General features: G+C 38.8%; 1 protein-coding gene across 1 annotated transcript; it reads right to left on the bottom strand.

The window, feature by feature from the left end:
- Positions 1 to 1352: 1352 nt before the first annotated feature.
- On the bottom strand, positions 1353 to 15701 carry IL18RAP (interleukin 18 receptor accessory protein). The gene is made up of 10 exons (XM_008498106.2): positions 15578 to 15701; positions 14161 to 14428; positions 13888 to 14062; positions 12419 to 12593; positions 10018 to 10086; positions 9638 to 9758; positions 7771 to 7925; positions 6770 to 6907; positions 2686 to 2862; positions 1353 to 1726 (listed from the first exon to the last, which is right to left on the bottom strand). Exons 1-10 carry the CDS (start codon positions 15699 to 15701, stop codon positions 1353 to 1355), a joined length of 1776 nt encoding a protein of 591 aa, XP_008496328.2.
- Between the last annotated feature and the right edge of the window lie 7749 nt (positions 15702 to 23450).

Below are 23450 nucleotides of genomic sequence, written 5' to 3'. Positions count from 1 at the left end.
ACTGAAAGTCCCTTCATGTATGGAGAATAACTTGCACTTGGCTTTCTGTGGAAAGGGATCCAGAGCATGCATCTGTGATGATCTGTAGTGCAAATTAAAAGCCAGCAAGTGGTGACAACTGGGAAATCTGCTTCAAAAGCTTATTGTGATCTGAGCTACATCCCCCAGGCAGGTGCAAGTGCAGTGTCCAAGTGTACTGTGTTTCTACATGATGATGTTTCTACATAAGACACTATCTTGTGCTTCTGCTCCATGGTACCACCCCCATACTTCCCACTGAAGGTTTTAAATCCAATGCAAAACCATGTAGATAATGCTCAGCAGGCTTGCAAAAGAGTTGTTTGCAAAAGAGTAGCTCTTTGTCTCAGTATACTGGTCCCATCAACATCAATATTTCTTGAAGTCCATTTCCAATAAAGAACCTGGCAGATGACCTATTCAATCTGCATTATAAAACAAGGATTTGTGAACCTGAAGGCCAAATGAAGTCAGCAGTGCACCATATCTGTGCCTCTCTTAGTCAAATTTTCTTAACACTAAGCACTTACTGAATTTCACTTAACTTACAGCCATACACACACTGACTGCAAGATGGATTGAGAATAAGGTGTCTGAACTCTGGAGAGTTATCAGCCAAAGGAAAGACTTTAGAGTCCCTAAAAGTCTAATAGCTATGACAACCAGGACTTTGATTTACAACTTCAACACACCCCTAATACCAACAGGTTCAGAGGGACCCATGAGTGAGTAGCACCAAAGAGAATCAGCAATGTTCAGGTGTCTCCAAGTGTGAAAAGTTTAATGACTGGTAGGAATGTTTTCTCCCCTTTCAGGAAGGATGGAGATGCCTGAGATAAACCCTGACAGAGTGTTCCTTCTTTTCTCAACCTCTTCAGCAATACCTAGTTGCAGCACAATCCCATGGTGCTTCTTCAGGGCTCCCACAGGAGGAGGTAACTGATGTTAAATGAGTTTGGATTAGTCCCACTGGACTGCACAAGAAAAATTAAACTGAAAGCTTCCTTTGGAGTCCCCTTTTTAAATCTTTTTCTAGAAAACAAGGACAAAAAATATTCCAGAAGAAACATAGTGCAAAGAACAAAACATTCACATGTATGTCTTGACATCACAGCAAAGGATTATAAAAATAATAATTTATGAAACATAGCTCACATTTACAGATGTACGCCGTGCCACGGAACCTTCTTGTGGTGCTGCAGCACTGTCACGCTGCAGTCCTTCTCACCAATTTGGAGTCAGCTATTGCTGACTGCAGTGACAGTCTGCAGTGGTCACATCATGGAGTCTTTTATGACACTGCCACCATTCCTGAGCCTGCTGTGAAATTTCTGCTATCGATACACCAGGCTGAATAACCTTTGGAAAAAGCCCTTTAGGCTGCAAGTCCTCAGCATCTTAGTAGTCTTTATTGGCATGTGGTAATGCATATATTTCCAGAATTTCTTGTTTGGAGCAGAAGAAAAGGAAGACTTCCAGGTAATGACTGGTAAAATCCGAAGAGATTTCTTCACTACTGGAGGCAAAGTGTCTGGCTCTTGGAAAGCCTGGAACTTTATTAATACCAGTTTGATCTTTTTGTCTTCCAGTGCACAGTTGACTGCTGCCTGCAGTTCAAAGATGCTTGGTCCACTGACATAAGCTGGGCTTAAAATAATTATTGCTCGTCTGCTTTGCTTAATAGCCAAAACAACTTCATCTGTGTATGCTGGAGAAAAAAAAGTGGCCATTACTACATTCTATAATGGACTTTTTATCTTATCAGGTCCTTTATCAACAGGTGAAACCAAGAAATCAGGAAAATCAAAAATAAGGATGCTGAACAAACATAGAAACATGGAATCATAGCGTGATGGTGGGGTTGACCTTTAAAACTTATTTAGTCCGGCCCCCTACAGTGAGCAGGGACACCTTTAACTAGATTAAGTTACTCAAAGCCCCATCCACCCTGACCTTGAAGGTTTCCAGGATTGGGACTTCTATCACCTCTCTGGGCAGCATGTTCCAGTGTTTTACCACCCCCAACATAAAAAATTTCTCCCTTATTTCTAGTCTGAGTCTACTGTCTTTTAATTTAAAACCATTTACCCCTGTAAATGTCACAGTGTTCAATTGTAGGAGAGGAGTTCCATCCCTTTGACTATTTTTTGGGCCCTAGAGATGTGTTTGCTATCAGAGGGTGCCACAACCATTCTTATACAGGCTGGAGAACACAACTTGCTGCTCAGGAGGTGGAGGACACAGCTGAGACCTCAACACACCTTGTTGCTACATAGACAGAGCCTCACAAGACTCTTGGTTCTTTGTCTCTTCCAGGGGCAGCTACTGAGGCCTTTCTAAATATTGCAGGTAGTACTGATTAAAGTTGCTTGGAAAGTTACTACTTTTCAGTTGGGGTCTTCTTTTCAGGGTCTCCTTTTCAGAGTCTGCTTGCAAGGAAATTCTTGGAAAAGCAGCTTTGCCTCAGTCTGGAAGCTCCCAGAGACCTCATTCAAATGTACATATGCCTCAGGTGCAGGGGACAGATATAAACATCAAAACATGATGAGATTTAAGATGAAACCCCAGTACCAAAATACAGCATTTGATGATCTGATGCATAAGGTTTTCTGGAAAGTGAAAATTTTATAAACCCTGAAGATTTTCTACCATTTGCAAGGATCTTACCTCCTCCTGGAAGAATATCTCTTTCAAGAATACATAACTTGTACCCATATTTCTTTTCCAACATATCTGGAAGAAGCTCCAAGGCAAATTTTTCCTCACTAATTAAAGTAGAGTCACTTTCACTTTCACAAGAGTCTAGTTTTGCATAGGACACAAATGCATCAAATTCTTTACCATCTGAAATAAACAAATAAATAACACTGTATAAATCAGATCTCCCTGAAATATTCAGCAGATTTCTTAATGATGTTTGAAATTATATCTATTTATATATTTATTTATATATATCTATTTATATATATATATAAATAGATATATATATCTACTTATATATATATATAAATAGATATATATATCTACTTATATATATATTTTTATATATATATATTTATATATTATATCTTTGCAGACAAAGCAAAATTATCATCTGTAGAAGTATATATATTCATATATATATAAATATATATATAAAATTATCATCTGTGTAAGTATAGCCTTCCAGTTACATTAAGTAAATCTTATTGCTCATCGTCTTGCAAATTTGATAGACATACACTACCTAAGCAAATGAGGAAGCTACAGATGCAAGGAAGTTTAAATTAGGTATTCTTCTGTATTTTCACAAACATGGTCCAGTTTTCACCTGTGGAAGATCTGGCCCTTTGTGACAGAACCCATGATTCCTCATATTTTCATTCATTTGCCCAAATGCTGATTAGATATTAGGCTGATTAGATTAGGCAAAGATATTCATCAATGCCCAACTTATTTTGAAAATATAGTGAATTTTAAAGGAACAGTGTTCTTAAGTATTCAGCTTGCTGTTTTCATATACTGTAATATTTCTAATCAGACTGTCTGGTGAATGTAGCAAAGCCTAAGTCTGATCCAGGTACCAGCTCAAGCACCAAGTACTGACCAGTTCCTGAACTCCATTTCAGCTTTATTGAAATAATATATTTGTAAGGCACAGATGAAAAACATATGAAGAAGTTTTCTCAGCTTTGAAACACCCTTGTACCAATGACCTGAGTTAGGCACATTTTGAATTTGCTGAATAAAATTTGAACTATGCTTGAGAGAGGAGGAAGGAAAACAAAAGGGTTAAAAGGAAAAGGCAGAGTAGACTCAGTCCAGTTCACCATATGAGGTTGGTTGATGCCATCTAAGGTGTCCTAAGATTGATGGGAGTGCCAAATTTGTTGGTGGATCTTTGGAGACAGAAATCTTTTGAAATGGCAGAACATTCTCAGGCAGCCCAGATGACCTATGAATCTACTGTCTATTCATCTGAATTGTATCATATTTTGATACAGGTAAAAGAAAGCAGAAATAAATTCAGCTGTTTAACATAGGGTCTTACTGCAGGGTGCTGCCGTAGAGGGAGCTGATGGATTTAATCATACTGACTGCATCAGAGCATCTTCACAGCATGGGAACTGAGATACCTGAGTAGTGGTAATGAGTATTGCCTCGTGCCTCAGTGTTACCCTCCTGATTTCTATCTCTAGATGTCAGATTAGAATCACAAATCTGAGCTAGAGCCATCAGGCTCCCACAGGACCTAGAAGGGCCCATATGGATTCCAGGCAGCAAAGGAATTACAGAAAACTAAAGACATTAATGAGCTGGGGTTGAATACCTACATTCAGAACCAGTATGCAGCACAAAGTGTGTCATCAAAACAAAACACAGGCTTGACAAATAAGTTCGGAGGAGAAGGGTGTGATGAGACAACACACGTTACATCTCTGCCCCTTCCCTCCAGTCCTGGCCACACAGTTTCACCACTTCCTTCTACTGGTGCAGAAGTTCTTGTGGTAAGGGAGGAAGCTGATTCACTTTGCTAGCTACTCACTGTCTTTTGCTGAGTTATTTTTCTGTCAAGATGAGTCAATGTAGGCCCACAAGAGCTAATCACCAACAGCAGGTATGCAGCACTAGTGTGGGAATTGAAGATGAGACAAAGGATCGCTAGACTGGTGCAGGTCAATTTCAATTAGGCTACATCCTGAATTGAAGGTCCTTTTAAAATAGTTTTTAATTAACAGAACTATAAGCTAGATATTCCTTATTTCACCTACAGAGGTCACTACAATCTTGCTAGCAACAATTTATAAGTACATCACCATTTTCTTTCATAATATTACAATTAAAATTATAGTATCATAATATCTTTTATAATATTATAATATAATATTAGTATTACAATAGCAAGTTTAAAAGAAATACACAGTAAGCATCACTAGGAATTGTTCTTTTCTCCAAAATAGTACAGAAGGACAGTTACAACCTGAGGAACTTTTGACACAAACATTTAAGATGCCAAAAGTATAGGAAAACAAGAATACCTGAGTTAAGAAAAGTGACTACATACATGGTCTATAAATGCTAGTTTGGTGTAAATGTCTAGATGGCAAACATAATATTCAGAAAGGGATTTTTTTATATTTCCCAATGTTGGTGTCACAGCTTCTGCACTGTTGCCTCCTCCTTCTGGAAGAAGGCAAGATTTTAAAGATGTATATCTGAAAAGGCTAAGGAGGAAGCCCAAGGGTTAGAGAGGAATGAGAAAAGAGGTGTCCTTACTGCTGACTTCTACTACCAAATGGGAGGGTACAGAGATGATGGAGACAGTTTCTTCCTTGAGGCTCACTGTGATAGGAGAGACAGCAACAGACACAAGATGCAATAGAGGTAATTCCCATTAGATGTTAGTGAAAAGTTTGCACTGTGAGAGTGGTCAAACACTGGACCACATTGTGCAGAAAATTTGAGGGTTCTCTGTCCACAAGGTCCTCAGCAACCTGGACTAGGCTGGCTTTGATTTGAGTAGGGTGGGGGATAAGACAAGTCCCAGAGGTCCCTGAATTGTGGAATTCTGCAATTCTCTGATTCTGTGCCAAGATGGAAGGTAGGGAAGAAGGCACAGTTGTTCTGCACACTCCACGCCCCCATCCTGCAAATGGTTCTGTGTGCATGTGGTAGGTGAGAGAAAAGAGGCTCCCACCATGGAACCCAACAGTGTCTTCAACTTCAAAGTGCAGATATCAGCAGATCTGTCTTTGTCCTACTGACATATGAGGTGTGTTCTAAGGGACTTTCCAGAGTTCTTAAATTAATGTTACCTAATAGAGGGGAATTTTTGAGTGATTTCCCAAATCGCTTTTGCGAGCTGCCTTAGGGCTCACAAAAATACCCAAAAGGGTATTTAATTGTCTTGTTGTGTGTCTATTTATAGATATCTAAATACAGTTATTTCACAAACATAATCTACATATACGCAGGCAAACACAAAAACAGGCCTAGTCATTTATATCTCAAACTGCATCAAGATTCAATAATTTTACAAAAAATTCCTTGGGCACACGCTATCAGATTGTTTTTCAACCCCTGAAAGAAAAATATATATTAAGTTATTTGAAATAGGCAGTCATTTCTAATACATTTTTATACTGCTGACTATGTTGGAAGTTCATTTAGTTGATGATGATGGTATGATGCAGCTAAGGAGATGTGAAATACCAGAAGCTGGTCACTTTGGTGTAAATGTCAAGATGGCCAACATAATGTTTAGAAAGAGGTTATGAGTATTTCCCAAATGTAAACCTCTCAGCTGATGCACTATACAGTTTTATTCCCTTCCTTTATTTATTCTTCTGAGAAATTATTTGGCCTCAAGTGAAAAATACAACAGATTCTGGAGTCCTTCACTTAGTTCTACAAAGGTATTTGATTCTTCTCCACAGGTGCTGTTGAACAGTTTGGGAGAATGAGGTTAAAATGTTGAAGGTGTTCTATTATTCCCTGCCAAAATTGTTTCCTCATATTCTAAATTCAACTTCTATTGGTAAAATAGGGATCTGGTAAAAGGCTGACTGTGACATTTACTCCACTCTGCCTGGCTTTTTTTCCATTGGAATTTACTGAGGATCTTGTTAGTTTTAACAGCTTTTGTATGGGCTCAAGAGGAACAGTGTCTTTAAGAGAATTTAATGAAATGATTAATAGACACTAGATTAACCCACGTGGCAAAAGGCAATAGAAAAACTGGAGAAAGTTAGTAGTATTCCATGTTTCTTACCTCCTGTAGTTTCATCATGGACCAGATAACTTCGGTACATCAGCACTATTTCAATCCAGTGATGGTAAATAAAAGCAGTGCACAAAAGGAATGAAAATAGACAAGAAATGGCACTGCAGAGTATATATAAGAGAAACACTGTAGAAAGAAAAGGGGTTTATTGTAAATCAAACTTTCCGAAACAATATTCACACTTAGATGAAAACTCAGCTCAGAAATGAGGGCAAACAATCTCACAGTCATCATTCTTGTCCCACTGGCAAAATTTTGGGAAGTCAAGAATTCATCTAGCTGCAAACTTTAACACAGAATTTCAGCCTAGCATGAGGGATCTTTTTTGAATGGTATCCTCTTGCTGGACTGAAAAGCCAATCTGTGGTGCAAGGCCCAGAGAAAATAATTTGTTGTACACCCAGCAGGGATGAAAGTAGTCATCTATTGAAAAGAAAAAGCCACATCAGAACACATTTAACCCTGCTGGACCCTTCCTGTACCACTCTAGCTATGAATCTCCACCATCAACTATGGTTCAACAGTTTAGATTCCATACTGATTCTACTTTTGGCCTTTGCTTAAAAGGCTATCACAGTCATATCAGTTATGGTAACTTCTCAGAAACATGCATGCTAAGGACTGGGGGGAAAAAACAGAAGTATCCTATGAAAACAAAGGAATACTACTGCTTCTAGCAACTGCTCTGGTTCAGTGTAGTAGATTGTCTATTAATGTTCAGAGATCTTATTCTCCCCTTCCTCCCAGTTAGTCTCCAGCTTCTGCTTGGCCCATCTGCCTCCATTAAGTCCCCATATAGCCCCATCATTCTGAGTAGTCCTCAGAATAATGTGCCTTGCTAGGCATCTGACAAATCAAACTCTTCCCATCCAGCTTCAAGACATTTCGGCAACTTGTTAAAAAGCCAGTGTCAATGGGGAATGAATTTGTAGAAGCAAATAATTGAAATGTCTCTTCAAGGGCAAGTAGTTATCCATCAACTGTTTTACCTCTCTGCTTTCTTTTCAGCTGGATCACAGCAGTGGCATTCCCCACTGAATTCTCAGCAAAGCAAGTGAAGTTACTGCTGAGGTCCCTTTCAGTAACTTCCTTCAGTTTTGCGACATGACGAAGTGTGTGCCCCTCTAAACCTTTTAGATATATACTAAAAAAAAAAAAAAAGTGAAAAAAAAATGCTATCATACATTTGCAGTTCAATCACTCAATCCCCAAAGGTCTTAAATAAAAAGAAAGGCTTTCAGCTTGAACTTCTAACAACGATAAAATAATCTGGTTTGGAAATTGGTTTGGTTTTTTTGTGGTTTTTTTACACTGTAAGAAAATGCTAACAATCTGCAGATTGGAAGCATTATTCTTAATTCATCAAAACCACAGAATACTTAAACACTTGCCTAGTTTTAAATATATAGCTCCTCCCTCTATAAGATTATTAGTGTTTTTCTAAGATGTAAAATATTCCCTTTGCAGAAATGCAGGGAAATTAAACTTCCCAAAGAAGCCCCAAGAAAAAACTATCTGGCCAAAAAGATTGAGTAGCACATCCTTTTGTACAGGGATAGAAAGCCCAAGGACAGGATAAGCAAACAGAGTAAGACAGGTATAAGGGACAGAAGTATAGGACATGAAGAGGAATCAGAGGAATCTCTTTGGGCCTGAGTGAGGGTTGTGGGGAACAGATCTGTGTCTGCAACCACTCAAGAATACCCAGGGTTTCTGAGTCTCAGTGTTTCTCTTTGAAAGCCACAAATACAGGCATCTCTAGGTGGTTCCAAAGGCACCTCACATCTTGACACTGCAAAATGGAAGTCTGCCTTATTTCTGCTAAATCAAGATACAGAGGCTTGAGAATGGGTCAGGATTCAACCTGAACTGAAAGTCTACTGGGAATGTTTTCTTTATCTGGATCTTTCCAAAACAAACAAACAGAAATTGTATGCACAGAAAAAAAACCCTAAAAACTTAGTAAGAACATTATAAGGCTAAACATTCAAAAGTTAGGAAAATCTGATTTCCAATCTACCTCATGAGTGAGTGCATATATGCCATATAACCATTTATTTTTTCCCTGATGACACCTCTTAATAATTTAACAGTGACAGCATGGCTTTTGCTTCCCCCACTGTACATAAAAGTTTTCCAATAAAGATGACTAAGGGCTGAGTAGTGAAAGACACTCTTGCCTGTAGAGCCTTCACGATGTTTCTTGCACAAGTTGAACATGGAATAAGTGAATAAGTCAGGGAAGTTCAGGAAGGAAAGGGAAGCATGGTAACTATTTGGGTTGTCATCAAGTCACAGGAAACCTTTACCCCACATGTTGCTTCTCTGTAGCATCCGCTTAATTCTTGCCAGTGAGGACTCCTGAAGTTAAGTGTCTTGAAATTCAATGCCTCAGGTCCTCAGACTGACTCAATAAACACACCCCAATATCTGAGGCAACCAAACCCCTGGCAATGTCCACTGTGCTGTTCTACAGACCTGCTTTATTCCCCACTTGCAGAAGGCTTCTAAAGACAGGTTATTGTTAGCAAGGCACAGCAGAGGGAACACTCAAAAGCAGCTGATGCGAGTGCAGGCAACTGGACATCATTTGTGTTGAAGCTGTCCATGGGCTAAAGCTTTAGGAAGAAGAGCTAAGGTTGCATGGAGAGTTGGAGTTCTTGACTTTCTGGCCATGAACCTGTGCTTCATGTGAAGTGCACATACCTGTCACATGCACACAGACACACAAATTTGTAAGCTGAAGAGCAAAGCCTTTTGAGTCTTTTCCATAAAATGCATGCAGCAAAGCTGTTGTAGAAAGATTTTTACTGCTGTTCACTGTAGTAGTAATCAGACTGCTCGCCTTTTTCTTACCTAGTTTCCTGATTCAAGTTGTCATTTATATTTTCTTTGCTGTTTCTTTTCCATGTTACCTTCATTGGAGAAACTCTTTCAAACCCAAACTGTACACGACATTCCAATTCAAATGGCTTTCCTGGAACAAGTTAGCACATGAAAACCTTGCATGAAAGTGACCAGAATATTTTTCCCTTATATATCCTTGTACTCCTATAGCACATGATGCTGCATTTAATAACAACAAATGTCTATATCAATAAAAAAATCCCACAGTTTATATAAAGTTTTCATACTTCTAGAGAACAAAACTGTTTTGCTTTATCAGGATTATCACTATCCACCAAAATCTCATTGGAACATTGTCTTTCACTTTTAGATGAAGAATTGAAACTTACCAAGCTCTGCTTCGAGTATGACCACACCTTTGGGATACAAGAGATTTGGTGGATGGATGGTGTCTTTTGCTGCAATAAACATGAATACTGTTTATAACTGTAATGCTATCATCAGTGCAGAAGACCAGAGAAAATATCTAGTAGAAGTTGGGTTTTTTTTCAAATTGTGGGTAGAATTAGAGACCTAAATCCAAGAGGTTTGTTTACAATTCTTGAGGTGTCGTAAGAGTGCACAGATCAGGGAGTTTTGACAACAAAACATATTTAGCTACTTAAAGACCTGCTGTCTCAGTTACTCTTAGTATTGCCATCTTTCATGAACTGAGGAGCTCAGCATCAAGCCTGCATTTAAGGCTATTTCAGATTCAGATATTAAAACTCTCCTTACAAAACCCCTTCCTACCACTTTCCTTCAAAGCCCCATTCCATGCTCAATAAGCACATGTGAAGCACAGACACCTGACTCTAACTTCCCTTCCCTTTCTTTCCTTTCCTTTCCTTTCCTTTCCTTTCTTTCCCTTTCCTTTCCTTTCCTTTCTTTTCCTTTCCTTTCCTTTCCTTTCCTTTCCTTTCCTTTCCTTTCTTTCCTTTCCTTTCCTTTCTTTTCTTTTCTTTCCTTTTTTTTTTTTTTTTTTTTTTTTTTTTCCAAAGGAAGGGCTGCCAAAAGGCACAGCTAATGACACCCACAGTTCATACATTCTACTAAGCAATTACCCAGGTACCAGAAAAACAGTCTGAAAAGGCTAAAAACCACACCTCTGATATGCTAGGAAAGTCCCATTGTACAAGAAATGGTGCTACTTTTTTTTTCTGTTTTGTTTTTCTGTTTTTTAAACGAAGCCACAGCAGAGAAATGTACACAAGGTTCACAGGGAGTATATAGATTCATGGCACCCTTTAAGTGTTTTTCTGACTGTGTTTTGGAGGGAGGGAAAAGAACTGAGAAGTACAGTGCATGAGCTCAGGTTTAGCCAGATGAGAATAAAAGAAGAGTTAGTCTGTGTCTACTTGGAAAATACTGTGATAACATGGACAGAGAAAAGAGTGAAAGAGCATCACACAGTTTAACCTAGCACACAGAGGTCTCAAAAGTCAGTGAGACAAGATTTCCAGTCCCTGTCTTGATAGGGCATATGTATTTTATCAATGATGTCTTGGTCAAACACAGGAAACATCTGCAAAAAAAAAAAGACCAGCTTTTTCAGAGGACTGCTGCCGTCACTAGACCATAGAACCATGTTGCTTCACCTGATACCTTTATTTTGGTCCCTAGATCTTTTTCTCCCTTCCACAGAGTGGCCCACTTTCCACTAGGATGTTGAGAACAGGTTCTGTGCTGTTTCCATACAGAAATAGCTGGACTGGGTCTGTCCAGCTCAGGATACAGAATAGACACAGCTATGCTTTCCTCTGGGACCTGTGATTGGCTGCAGCGCCTGCTTTCTTACAGCATAGGTATCTGGAGGAAAGGAGATATCCATATCCCTCTTTTAGTAAACTAAACATTCTCCCTTGCTCCTGATCCTGAGCTGCCAGCATGCTCCCTTGCATAGCATTGACATTGACCAATGGCACCCTGACAGGTAACATCTGAGTTTCACCTGAAGGGCAGCAGAGGACAGTAAATATTACAGGAAAGGTCAAAATTATTTGAAGAAGAATATAAGGTCATGCCATATCACTGAGCCATGGAATTCTGGTCAGTTTTATTTAATAATCCATAGAAAGCCTAAAAGAACGGATCATGAAGGCAGTAATGCTCTCACACAAGCAGCACATGTAGCAACAAATGGCTTGTTTGTTGGTTAAATTGCTCACAGGTCTCCTCTTTCCTCCACTGTTAAAGAGTGGATGATGGTATCTGATCTCACCAACATCACCTTCCTTGTCATTGCCAAGTGAATCAAGTGAAGGTCGCAGCTATGCCACAAGGAACAATTAATTTTATCTAATTCCTACTTTCACATAATCCTCTACTTCAGGGATAAAGGTGAGATTGAAATACAGTGCTTTTCTCCACACAATCCACCCAGGAATTCCTTCTTCCTAGTACTCCCCATAGAGTACATGGAGAACATTGGCACCAGTTCGAGTTTCATGAATTCTGCTCCCAGACCATGAGATCTAAACCTTTTGGTAGATTTGATTCCTACTGTTAGGAACTAAAACAAATCCAAGGTAGAATTACATCTTGAAAATGATGGCATTGTATGCTACTGACCATTGAAGTTTACAGTCAGTGTCCCAAAAAGTTCTCAGTATGCTGGGAAAGGACTTTCGTGATCATGTAGCTAATTAAGGTTTAGTTTCTCAGAAAATGAGCCAGAACAAAAGGAACAAATAGGGCAGGAAAGAATAAAGAAAACATAGTTCATTTCAGGTATTTTATTCTATTACTCACCAATGACTTCTGCTGTTACTGCTGTTCTCAGTGTCCACTTGGTAGTGTTCTCATAGAAAGTGTAATCACACACATACGTTCCCGCATCTTTATCATATGTTGGATTCAGGTAGATTTCATTATGCCTAAGCTTTAGGCTTTGTCTGCTTTTCCTGGGTTTTATCTGATGACCATCCTAATTGAAGAAAATCAAGGAATTAGAAGTCCCTTTTTTTTTTTTTTTTTCTGTGGCTGTTATTAAATTGTATTTTAAGCTATTTGGATAGGATTGACGTGGCAGTAGGACTAAGCCAAACTCATACCACAGAAGTCAAGAAAAAAATTAAAAATCATGTATTAGGAGCCTGAGGATGTTTGTCAGTTATATTTCAAAAAATTGTAGTCTATAATATGTGAATACCATTGTCTTTTTTAAAAATAATTTTAAATGTATGCTTTCTATGAAAAGATTGAAATTATTAATCTCATGTAAATTAAACTCCTATTACTAAAAAGCAACAAAAAAAGGTCTGGCTATTTTTTATTCTGTAAATCAATTGTTTTGAAAACATTTTCATGTTCCTTTATAAGAAGTAAATTGTAGTTTTAGATTGCCTGAAATTGACAACACAGTCACTACTTTTAATAAGATGAAAACCCCTATTTTTAAGTGTATTTGTATTCTCAAAGATCACTAAGAATTTTCCTTAAATCAAATCCCTGAAAAAAATTCACTAAAGAAAAAATGAAATAATCTCTTTGAATTCAGTGGGTTTCAAATCAAGATTCAGGTAGTTGTATGCCTGTTTAAAGTTGGGAAGTTACTTGGGAAATCAAGTTGGGAAGTAACTTTGATTAGATCATAATTCTACATCATAGAATAAATAATACAAACAATACCAGGTATTAAAATGCACAATTGAAACTTCAGCACTTTTCATTTGCTCATTTATACAGGCTTAGATTGCATACTACAATTGTTAAAACCACAACAGGAAAAAATTCTAGTGGTCATCTGAAAAGAGTAAATTGACTATATTTCTGTGGAATAATTTTTTTCATTAAAAACAGGATTCTTGATAAAAACAGTTTGAAACATTAACCCTAGATTAATTTTGTTTCTAACAAAGCCACATTTCTTCAGCGTCTTTAACATTTTCAGATTTTAAAATGATAAAAAAATCTTATGATTTTAAATTTCTAACATATGTCATATTTTTAAAGAAATTATTTTGATTCTTAATCACTTCCATTTCTTAACTGAAGAGAAAGTATCTCCAGGCTTATATACATGGAATAATATTCTGTGTGTGGCAATTTTTTTCAAAACTCTTAATTAGAGACATTTCAATCCAAGATTCTGCTTTTGGATTGAGGTTATCAGGTTGTACTCTCTGCCAAAAAAGTGTTGAAGAAACTGTGGCACATGAGCATTAACTAGAACACTGGCAGCTTCACCACCACAGAATGCTCAAGAGACTGACTCTTACCTTGTACCATGTTACATCTGACTTTTTTACATGCCTGTAGCATTTTGTCCCAGGACAAGTTATAGAATTCCCATTGGCAGCAAGAAGATAAAGTCTATTTGTGTCATAACCTGAGCAATTTGCCACCTTCTTTGTTTGAACCTCCAGAACAATTTTGAGACATGGGATTTTTTCCCTGAGTAATGTAGGAAAAAAACAGTTACCAATTTAATACACAAACCAAAATAATAGATTCTTATGCAGAAATTTAAAGCCTATTGCTCCATTACATACCGTATCACACAGATGTACACTCCGGAAGCAGTCTCTCTTACTGGTTTAAACCAAAGTGCATTCCCTTGGAGGGAAGGATTAGAGCTTTCCTTGATAGCCTTTGGTAGCTCTTTGTCTTTCTGGAGCCAGAACCATTTCACCTGAGGTTGTTTTAGAACTGAGCTGTCATAAATGTGTGTAGCAGGACTATCTGGTAAAGTGCATTGTAAAACGAATTCTTCATCACTAATTGCACGGTACCGTATTTGGGGTTCAGCATAGGAACATCCTGAAAAGCAGAAAAGCAGGACAATAGGATATCACTACCACCTGAAAGAACACACAGTCATAATTTAAAAAATAATAATAATAAACAAATACAACTTTACTTTTCTTTGTGTTAAATACTTTTTATGTGACTGAGTGCTGGTGGGCTACTAGAGAATTCATTTCCATAAATTCCATTCCTTGAAAAATGGAATTTACCAGTGTTCTCAAAAGTTTATTCTTAGGTTTCCAAAGGTTTATTAGGCGTTTTCCAAAAGCCTAATGTGAAAGTAACCTAAGAGATTTAGTGAACCAAAGATTTTCACATGGCTGCTAACCTGTTAAACCCCAACTCTACAGAAAATCAGATTCAGGTCTTCTGGCTGCCTTAATATTAATGGAGAAGGGACTGACATAAACCTGAAGAAGCAGAGCCTGCCCGTCACAAACCCTTCTTAGGGTAAGGTTGACAGGCAATATTGTCTCCCTGCTTCCAAATCTTTCCCCTCTTACATTTAATTTACTGTCAGTAAAATTAGACAAAATTTTAGATTCTGAAAGCTGTGGTCACCTATCCTAACCCTGAATTCTCACAAGGCTGGCCAGCCTTGCTGCATAACCCCTCCTACCTGCCAGGATGTGGCAACCTGTACAAGTAGGGCAAGACTTCACACCAGCAGGAGAGAGGGCATGAAATCATCGGTTTCTCGCCTGCCCACCTGGGAAACTTTTTGCAGTTTTGGTTTCTCTCTGTTAACTAAATTGGATCAAGCTTCTCCAGATAGATTGGCGTGGGTGGAAGACTTTGATATATTGTATTGGTCTCACTTTACTTTTCTCTTCCTTCTCCCTCTTAAGATGCTTGGACCAGCTGCTGGAGACTTCAGGGAGTCACAGAAGCAATTAATTTGCTCCCTTCAGTTCTCAGAAATTCTCCCTTGCATTTGCCCTTTTTCTTTTCATTAGGGGACTGACTTTTGAATTATATTTGGGGTAACCTGTATAATCAGTACTTAAAAAGCTTGCGGAAATCTTAGAAACAGATGCTTTCCTGACACAAACATAGACAAAGGCAGGAAAAACTCATGAAGGCATGGCAAAATGAAGCTCCACTTTCATCAGCTGTCAGAAAGCACCACAAACTCCAAACCTCACCAAACCAGACCCTTACCTGACAAGTTAATCTCTCTAAATTCCGTCCCACTGACAAGCAATGCTCGGATCCAGCACAAAGTGAGCATTATTTTCTTTATCACTTTTTGTTGACAATCTGAGATGTTTTCTTTAGGAATCATCTCAGTTTCTGTAAAAGAGAAAACCATTTTTTTAATACTACTCCAATAAGGCAGAAAATCAGATATTTTATTATGTAGCTCTATAAAACTCAACGGGCAGCATTTCCAAATATTGTGCTTTTTAAAAATAGGGTTTGCAGCACTTTTCCTGCTCGTATTATTTCACACAAATGCAGGATAGGAGTATTTCAAGAACATGCAACTGTTTCTTTGCATACATCTTTCACGGACTTGCTTACAGATGGATTTTCAGATTACACCTGCTGTAATGCAGAACTCCACATCTGGAGTAGAAATACATGTCTTTCAGATGCTGTTTCTGTTAAAAGAGGAACCCTTAAGATGAAAAATAAGATACCAAACAGAAGACAACGAATTTCGTATCTTATCAGCAACAGACTGAGAAAGGACTAACTGATCTCAAAATCTATGGAGCTCTGCTGTATCTTGGTGGTAAACAATTCTGGAGTGTGTAAACTGGATTGCTTTGGGATTAAACCAAAGCTGAAGCTGCACTGCAGCTGCAAATGGATTTGGGTCTGTGGGGGTAGAACTGTTCAGAAGTAAACCTCTCAAAACATTTACTTTGTGGGCACCAGGTCTTTGGTTATAACTCTTTCACCCAAGAGACATGCTCCTATTGGGTTTTTTTACCAGTTAGAACAGACATAACCTAAGATGTCCATTGGGATCAGCAGGGCAATGTAAAAAAGCTTTCTTCTCTGTGACTTATCTGCATCTGTAGCATTAGGCCTTGCATCTGCACCACAGTGCTGTGCTGCACTTTGAGTGACCCTACAGGTGTGCTACCTGTGACCTGAGTCCAGAAACACCTGGGGCATCTGGGAGCAGATCCACAAAGCACTCAGCTCCACCCAGATCCCTATATTACAGCATCCTATTCAAGAAGTGCCACACCTTATCGTATGAAGGTTCTGCCTCTTCTACTAAGAGGTTTGATCTGTGTCCTGAAGCTTTCTCAGCCTTCTCAGTCACAGAAGTAGAGGGATGGCAAGCTGTGAAGCATCTATATTCAACAGCCATGGTTTAGTTTGGGTATTTAATAAGAACATACTCAATATCTATGATTGACATGCATGGAATGCCCAATTCAGGATTAAGGTGGGTAAAAGCCATGAGCTTTGCTACTATTCCCATTGAACAGCTGGGACCTCAATGAGCCTTTTTCTTTGCTGGTTTGGCCACAAAGTGATTCTGCATTTGTACAGCTGCCACAGAGACACTGAGTCAGCTCAAGGCAAAAAGAGAGAAGGTCAGGCAGAGGCTAGTCTCTTGTCTTGGCACCTCATGCACATCAGACATGATTCACACTGGCAGGCACTGAGAGAGCATCCAGTGCACACTGAGCTAGAAAAGAAGTGAAGAGAACGCCCACTCTGCACTTTCTCAGGCAGCTATTATGTGTAGAGAGGAGAAGTTTAGTCATGATTCTCTTCAGCCTGTCTCTATTCCTTGCAAGTGAACGAAATGATCTATTTTTACACTCGGAGGATAGGTGGAGTAGGATAACTCATTCGTCTTAACCTATCCTTGTGCTTTGTTACAGAGCAGCTGCTGCCAACTGTCATCACCAGTACATCTTTTAACATCAGCCTGAAAGTCTGAGCCAAGTATGTCTCATGACACTTCTGGTCCTTCCTGGTGACCCCTTCAATCAACCCCATCAGAGGCTCCCTGAGGAGTGCCTGACCTGGCACAAGTGAGGGCTGGAAGCATTTGCTTTCCAACTGACCATTTGTAACCAAAGGAAATGCAGGCTTGTGTGTAGCAAAATCACATCAAGCGACCATTTACAGAGCACTTATAATGCCAGCAATGTGTAATCTTACTGCTCGCCAGTTTACTGCCATGTTAACAGTGTCCTCTTCAAGCTCATAAAGTCAACACGAGTGGGGAAGAAGTGTAAAAGGAAGGGTTAACCAATCAATGTTATATATTTGTTTAGAAATCTGCCTAATTTTCTGTTGTCTTTTGCTAGCCACGGGAAAATACAGCATTGCCAGTTTTTTTGCTAACTGATAACACTTTAATTAAAGAACCTCAGAAACTCTGTGTTTTTATACTGCTTTAAACATACAGTAGTGTTAGGAACAGACAAGTGTCACCTCTCAAGTGTGCTTGACAGGAGAAGCGACATTCGCAGCAGAAACAAACAAATTCACAACAGAGCAGGATACCTGAAACAAGATAATCTTAAACTGACCATTCAGCTTTGTTTGCACTGCAGGAAACTCAAGGTGGTTCAGTGACTCAATATGTCCAGTGACTCTTTTTATCTTAGCATCTGACAGAAAAAGAAAGCATTCTGCTCTGGACAAGGTATTATCAAGAGTCCCTCTGCCTTCTTTCATATACACACTCATACTATCATAGCCTTAATCTAGGGATTTAGGATGCCATTTAATTATGAACTTCTACACGAAGGAAACTAATGTGGTTGCAACATAATTTCCTGTGGTAAAAAAAATGTAAGACAGAAGAAGAAGAACTGTATCCTTTTGCCTATGTTTCAGCTCCTAAGGGACTCTCACAAGAAAATCTCTATTTCATAACATCTTGTGTGTATTTACATTAAATATAAACAAAAGAAATAAAAGATATTTCCAAGAGCTGCACCAAATTTCGTATCTCTAAAATCTAGTGAAGAGTGGTATGCCACAATCATGCAATCTACTATTCTGATTCTGATTCTGATTAAATCACTTCAGCATCGGAACTATCAATTCCTGTATCTTCTATCAGACTTACAACAATGGAAAGGCAAAAATTATCTGATTCTAGGAGTAGGATTAGTAACAATCACACAGAAGCTCCATTATATCTATAAAGCAAAAAAGCCCCAAACATAATGAAGCCACTTTGAGACTGTTTTGTTTGACCAGGCAATTAAAACTTGTTTACCTTAAAATGCACATTCAAAGGCAGTAAAACCAATTTACCTGTCAAGCAGATGAGGTCGGGAAGGCTAAAATCTCAAGTTAAAAGCTATAATTACAAATTTTTAAAATGTGGAAATCTTACCTGCGCTTTCTATGCTATATGGTAAGAACTGTGGTTAGTTTGAGTGTTGCTCTCTGTTCTGTTTCCTTTACAGGAATTTCCTCTACCTCACTGTCATCATCTCTTCCTTTTGCAGTTCAGTTGCATTATATTCAAAATTTCTGGGTTATTTTCTTGTAAGAAGAGTAGGTAACAAAATCACCCCTAGTAGAAGACCAAAGGCTTTTGGGTTCTAAAATCTTGTATTTGCACCGTGTGTGAAAATGCACTCGACTTTTTGGTTTGCTTCATTTATGAGGAGGATGAATAAAAGGTTGGGGGTTTTTTTCTGCCCAAATGCTGCTATTGCATAGTTTAAAAAGTCTGTAATGTCTGAAATCTACAAGAAAACCACACTTCTTCACAATACTGAATAATGTTCACTCTAAGAGCCAAGTTCTTACTCTCCTCAGCTGCCCCACACATCCATTGTAAGTGAGAACTATAAGGAAGCTGAGACACATTATTACTTTCTATCTGATTCCTCCCAGTTAAAACTTGTTGGCTACCAAAAATGCTGCTTTGGCAAAAGTAGAGAAGCCCTGATGTACCTGCACTATCCCTGACTTTCCCCTTGCACCTGGTAGGCAGGCAGAACACTTCAGCATAAACAGTCCCACACTGTCCAGCACTTTTTCCAGGCTTTCTGTATGGATGCAAAACCAATAAAATACAGGCTGCACTGTGGCTCCAGTGACATAAAAGCATCTGAGAGGACCTTGTCATTAATTCAGACCCCAGTTCTCGCTCTTTCTGTGGAGGTTATGTAAATACATAGGCCCATCAGTTTTCTCCAGACTTATTTCAAGAACAGTACAACTTGCATCTTACTTTCTTCTGTGAAGTTCACACTTTTTCTTGTAGATTGGGTCACAGACTCACAGAATGTTTAAGTTGGAAGAGACCTTCAAGATCATCCAGTCCAACTTTTGACCAACACTATAATCTAACTACTAAATCAAATTTATCAATTACTCTATTTCCACAACAAGACCCTAAAAAAGGCCTTTTTGCTGTACAAGAGGGGATTTCAATGTTGTCTCTGTTTATATACACATTCCTTTATGCAATGACCAGTATTAATTACTGTGTCCAGTGCTGGGCTCCTCACTGCAAGAAGGTGGAGTGAGGTGTTGGAGTGAGTTCAGGGAAGGGCAACCAAGCTGGTGAAAGGTCTGGAGAGGCTGAGGGAATTGCAGATGTTTAGTTTGGAGAAAAGAAGGCTAAGGTGAGACCCTATTCCTCTGTACAACTACCTGAAAGGAGGTTGCAGGGAGGAGGATGTTGGCCTCTTCTCTCAAGTAAATAATGATAGGGCTGGAGGAAATGGCCTGAAGCTGCACCAGGGGAGGTTGTGACTAGATCTGAGGAAGAATTTCTTTACTAAGAGTAGTCAAGGACTGGAACAGGCTGCCCAGGGAGCTAGTGGAGTTACCATGCCTGGAGGTATTTTAAAACTGTGTAGATGAGGCACTTCAGCATGTGCCCCAGTGCATATGGTGGGGTTGTGGTTTTTTGTTTGGTTTTGTTTGGGTTTTTATTTTGGTTTTTGGGTTTTTTTTTTGGTAGGGGGCGTTGTTGGTTTTTTGGATTTGGTTTGGGTTTTTTGGGGGGGGGGGGGGAAGGTGTTTGATTTATTTGGTGGTTTTTTTTGTTTGTTTGGGGTTGGTTGTTTTTTTTTGGGGGGGGGAGGGTGTTGTTGGCAACTGTCTCCTAAAATATTTCCAATGTTTTGTCCCTATACAAAACATATGCTTGGTTTCTAAGTTACAAAAAGCTTCAATGTGTCTCTGTTGACTTCAGTATAATAAGTTTTTGAAGGTGTCCTTACTGACTAGGAAAAGAAAAAGCATTTTACATTTCTCAGCCCTTGAAGGACTACGGAATACAACACGGATAAAGTCAAGCCCATGCTGCTTTCAAGGCATTGCTCAGACTATCAGAAAGAGAATATGCTTCTTTCCCAAAGACGCATCTCACAGATACAAAATATACTTCATTCATTTTAGGTACTAATAGTTGTACTTTTCAAATAATGGATTTATCACAATCAAAAAATTAAGTAGATCAGTCCAGCTGTTAGAGCAGATCTTAGAAATACAACTGAAGCACCAGTCACATTCTGTTTTAAAAGCCATGATGCCAGGAAAATGAGTGGCATGATATATTGGTTCCTGCCCTGGATGAAGATCTTATCAAACACTACCGAATATTCAGCTGAGCCTCTGCTCCAATTCACCCTTTCCTCTTTTGTAAAAGTAACTTGTAGGCTAAAAAAAAAAGCAGCCTCACACAAGTAAAAGTAATGTATAGTCTAAAAAAAAGCAGCCTCACACAAGTACTTTCCAGGTTCGTATTTGTCCTTTGCTGCTACAGCACGCTTATAAAAGAGAAGTTGAATGAACCACTCCAGAATACACCCCTACTTCCCCTCTCTTCCCTCCCCCTCCCCCCCCCTCACTCACTCACCCTCACATTTAGCAAATTTTATTATGTTACAGCTTCAGGAAATCGTTCCTTCCACTTCTGTGGAAAGTCAAGGTGGCAGTCCATATCTTACCTTCTCCATCTCACTTATGCCCTAGCATTTTGCCAGCCAAGAAACAGAAGAGAAAATCCACTATCTCAGTGTGTATGCAGTGTAGTTTTGTAGTGGTAGGAGGATTATGTCTCTTTAGTATTCTGGTACTGTCCCAGCTTGACATATTTACACATTATTTCTTCTTCGGCACAGCTATGATTAACACCGAGTAGGTAAGGAATATTCTGCTCTGATTATCTTCTACACTGTCAGTGGTGTTGGTTCTGATGTCACAGGAGATGTCTCAACAGTATCTAAACACAAACCTCTATATGTATACCAGGTTTTACAGCCACTGAAAAGGCATATAGTCAAGGGCTTCTCATGAAGCAATGGGATAACTCACCCCACCTCACTATTCTGTGAATTAAGGGAAGGTGATACTATTTAGCACAAATAATATGTGAATAGATCACTTACTGACAGAGAAAGAGCAAAGCAAATACTCACAACACAGGCCTTGAAAATCTTTTAATTCTCAGAGTCTTTAACAGTTAATTAGAATTCTCTAGCACCTCAAATTCCATGGCAATCACATCTTGCCTTCCCTCACAGCTGGTCTGCTTACTGCAAGCCAAGCAACATAAAACTGACAAGGATGAATATTGTATTTTTCTTTCAGAAATTTACTGTGCTCAAGCACAGAAGTAGGTCAGAATAGTTTCCCCATTATTCCCATAGGAGACCTTACTGTTTTAATGGCTTTAATGCCCATCGTTAATTTATTCCTGGCCACATGTCCCTGTGTAAATACTACTCCTTAGCTTACACAGCTTTTTCTTCCAGTGCTTTTTCTTTTTCTGTATGCACCTGTTGACAACACTCCTTTCCCTTCCCCTGTTCATGTTACCAAAAAATTTAAACTTTCTAGAATCCCTTCACATGATTCTTCTCATGGCTCTGCTTTGCAGGTCTCAAGGTCTCACTTCACTGACATCACTCCTTTAGTATTTGAGCTGTATTATTTGATTTCCAGCTGGCAGCTAGTGACAATCCTGAGGTTCTCCCAGGTCTTCAGTTCCAAACCACGAGTACCTTCCCTGTTGCTCAACTTTTGGTGCAAGTCCCCACAGACAGTATCTTCCTTAAGTACTACATAGGTAAATATGCTCAAGATACTACATATTAAGCCACTATACACAGATAAAGACATTGCTATTACATCTGAGCTAAATATTCAGGCTCAAGTCCCCAGCTGAATGTTATGAATGCTTAAATTCAGAAATTAGGTTTAATGCATTATGAAGTCCCTCAAGAGATCTCTTTTCTAGGGATATTCAGAGTATTCCTAGTAACTACTGACAGTTCCTCACAGACACAGTTACTTCTGAATTTGCCCAGTTGTTTCTAAAAGATCATATTCATACAGCATTCCAAATAGTTTTGGAACCTCTCTAATGGTACCACATTCCTTCACTATTGTAAAAAAATTTCAAACAGCAACAGTTTTGTAAACACATAGTAAAATCTCCAGCAAAAACACTGAAACTGGTTTAATTATGGTAGCAGTCAGAAGAGTTAGAGCAATAAGCTCTGAATCTATTTGATTACCTTTCAGAAATACCTTAAGCCATCAAGTACTGAACTCTATTATTTTTTTATTTGATAGGTAATAAGCAACAAATACATTACATTTGACTATAGTATAGATGTACATACTATATCTCACCAATAGAGGCCAGACAGAAGATCAAGAAATGAGATATGAGACAAATCCCCGTGATGAATCGTTTATATTTAGCTGACAGTGAAACTAGAAAAATGAGACTATTGTGGTCTGCCTGCAGCTGCTTTCACTGAAGTTCAGGAAATTTGGATTTCTGAGCCACAGGAAACCATCATGAGTTGCTCAAAAGTGAAACAGATTCTTGTGAAACCTTTTTTCCATTTTGTATTTTACATAACTTGTGGCTGTGTGAAACTCCTGTTTCGCTCAGGCTCTTTAATTATAGCTACTAAATCAGAAAATGTGAGAAGATACTCACTCCCATTGTCTTCACAGATGCACTGAGATGGTACCAGAGCTCTTCCACTACAGCTGCATGAATTAAGTGTTAGAGACAAAGAGATGTCTCCTCAGTTGAATGTAAGATGTGTATGGGCTTGAT

This window comes from Calypte anna, chromosome 1, assembly GCF_003957555.1.
Source record: "Calypte anna isolate BGI_N300 chromosome 1, bCalAnn1_v1.p, whole genome shotgun sequence".
Taxonomy (NCBI): Eukaryota; Metazoa; Chordata; class Aves; order Apodiformes; family Trochilidae; genus Calypte; species Calypte anna.
Note: the sequence above shows the minus strand (reverse complement) of the source record. Positions and strands in the feature narration are given on the sequence as shown.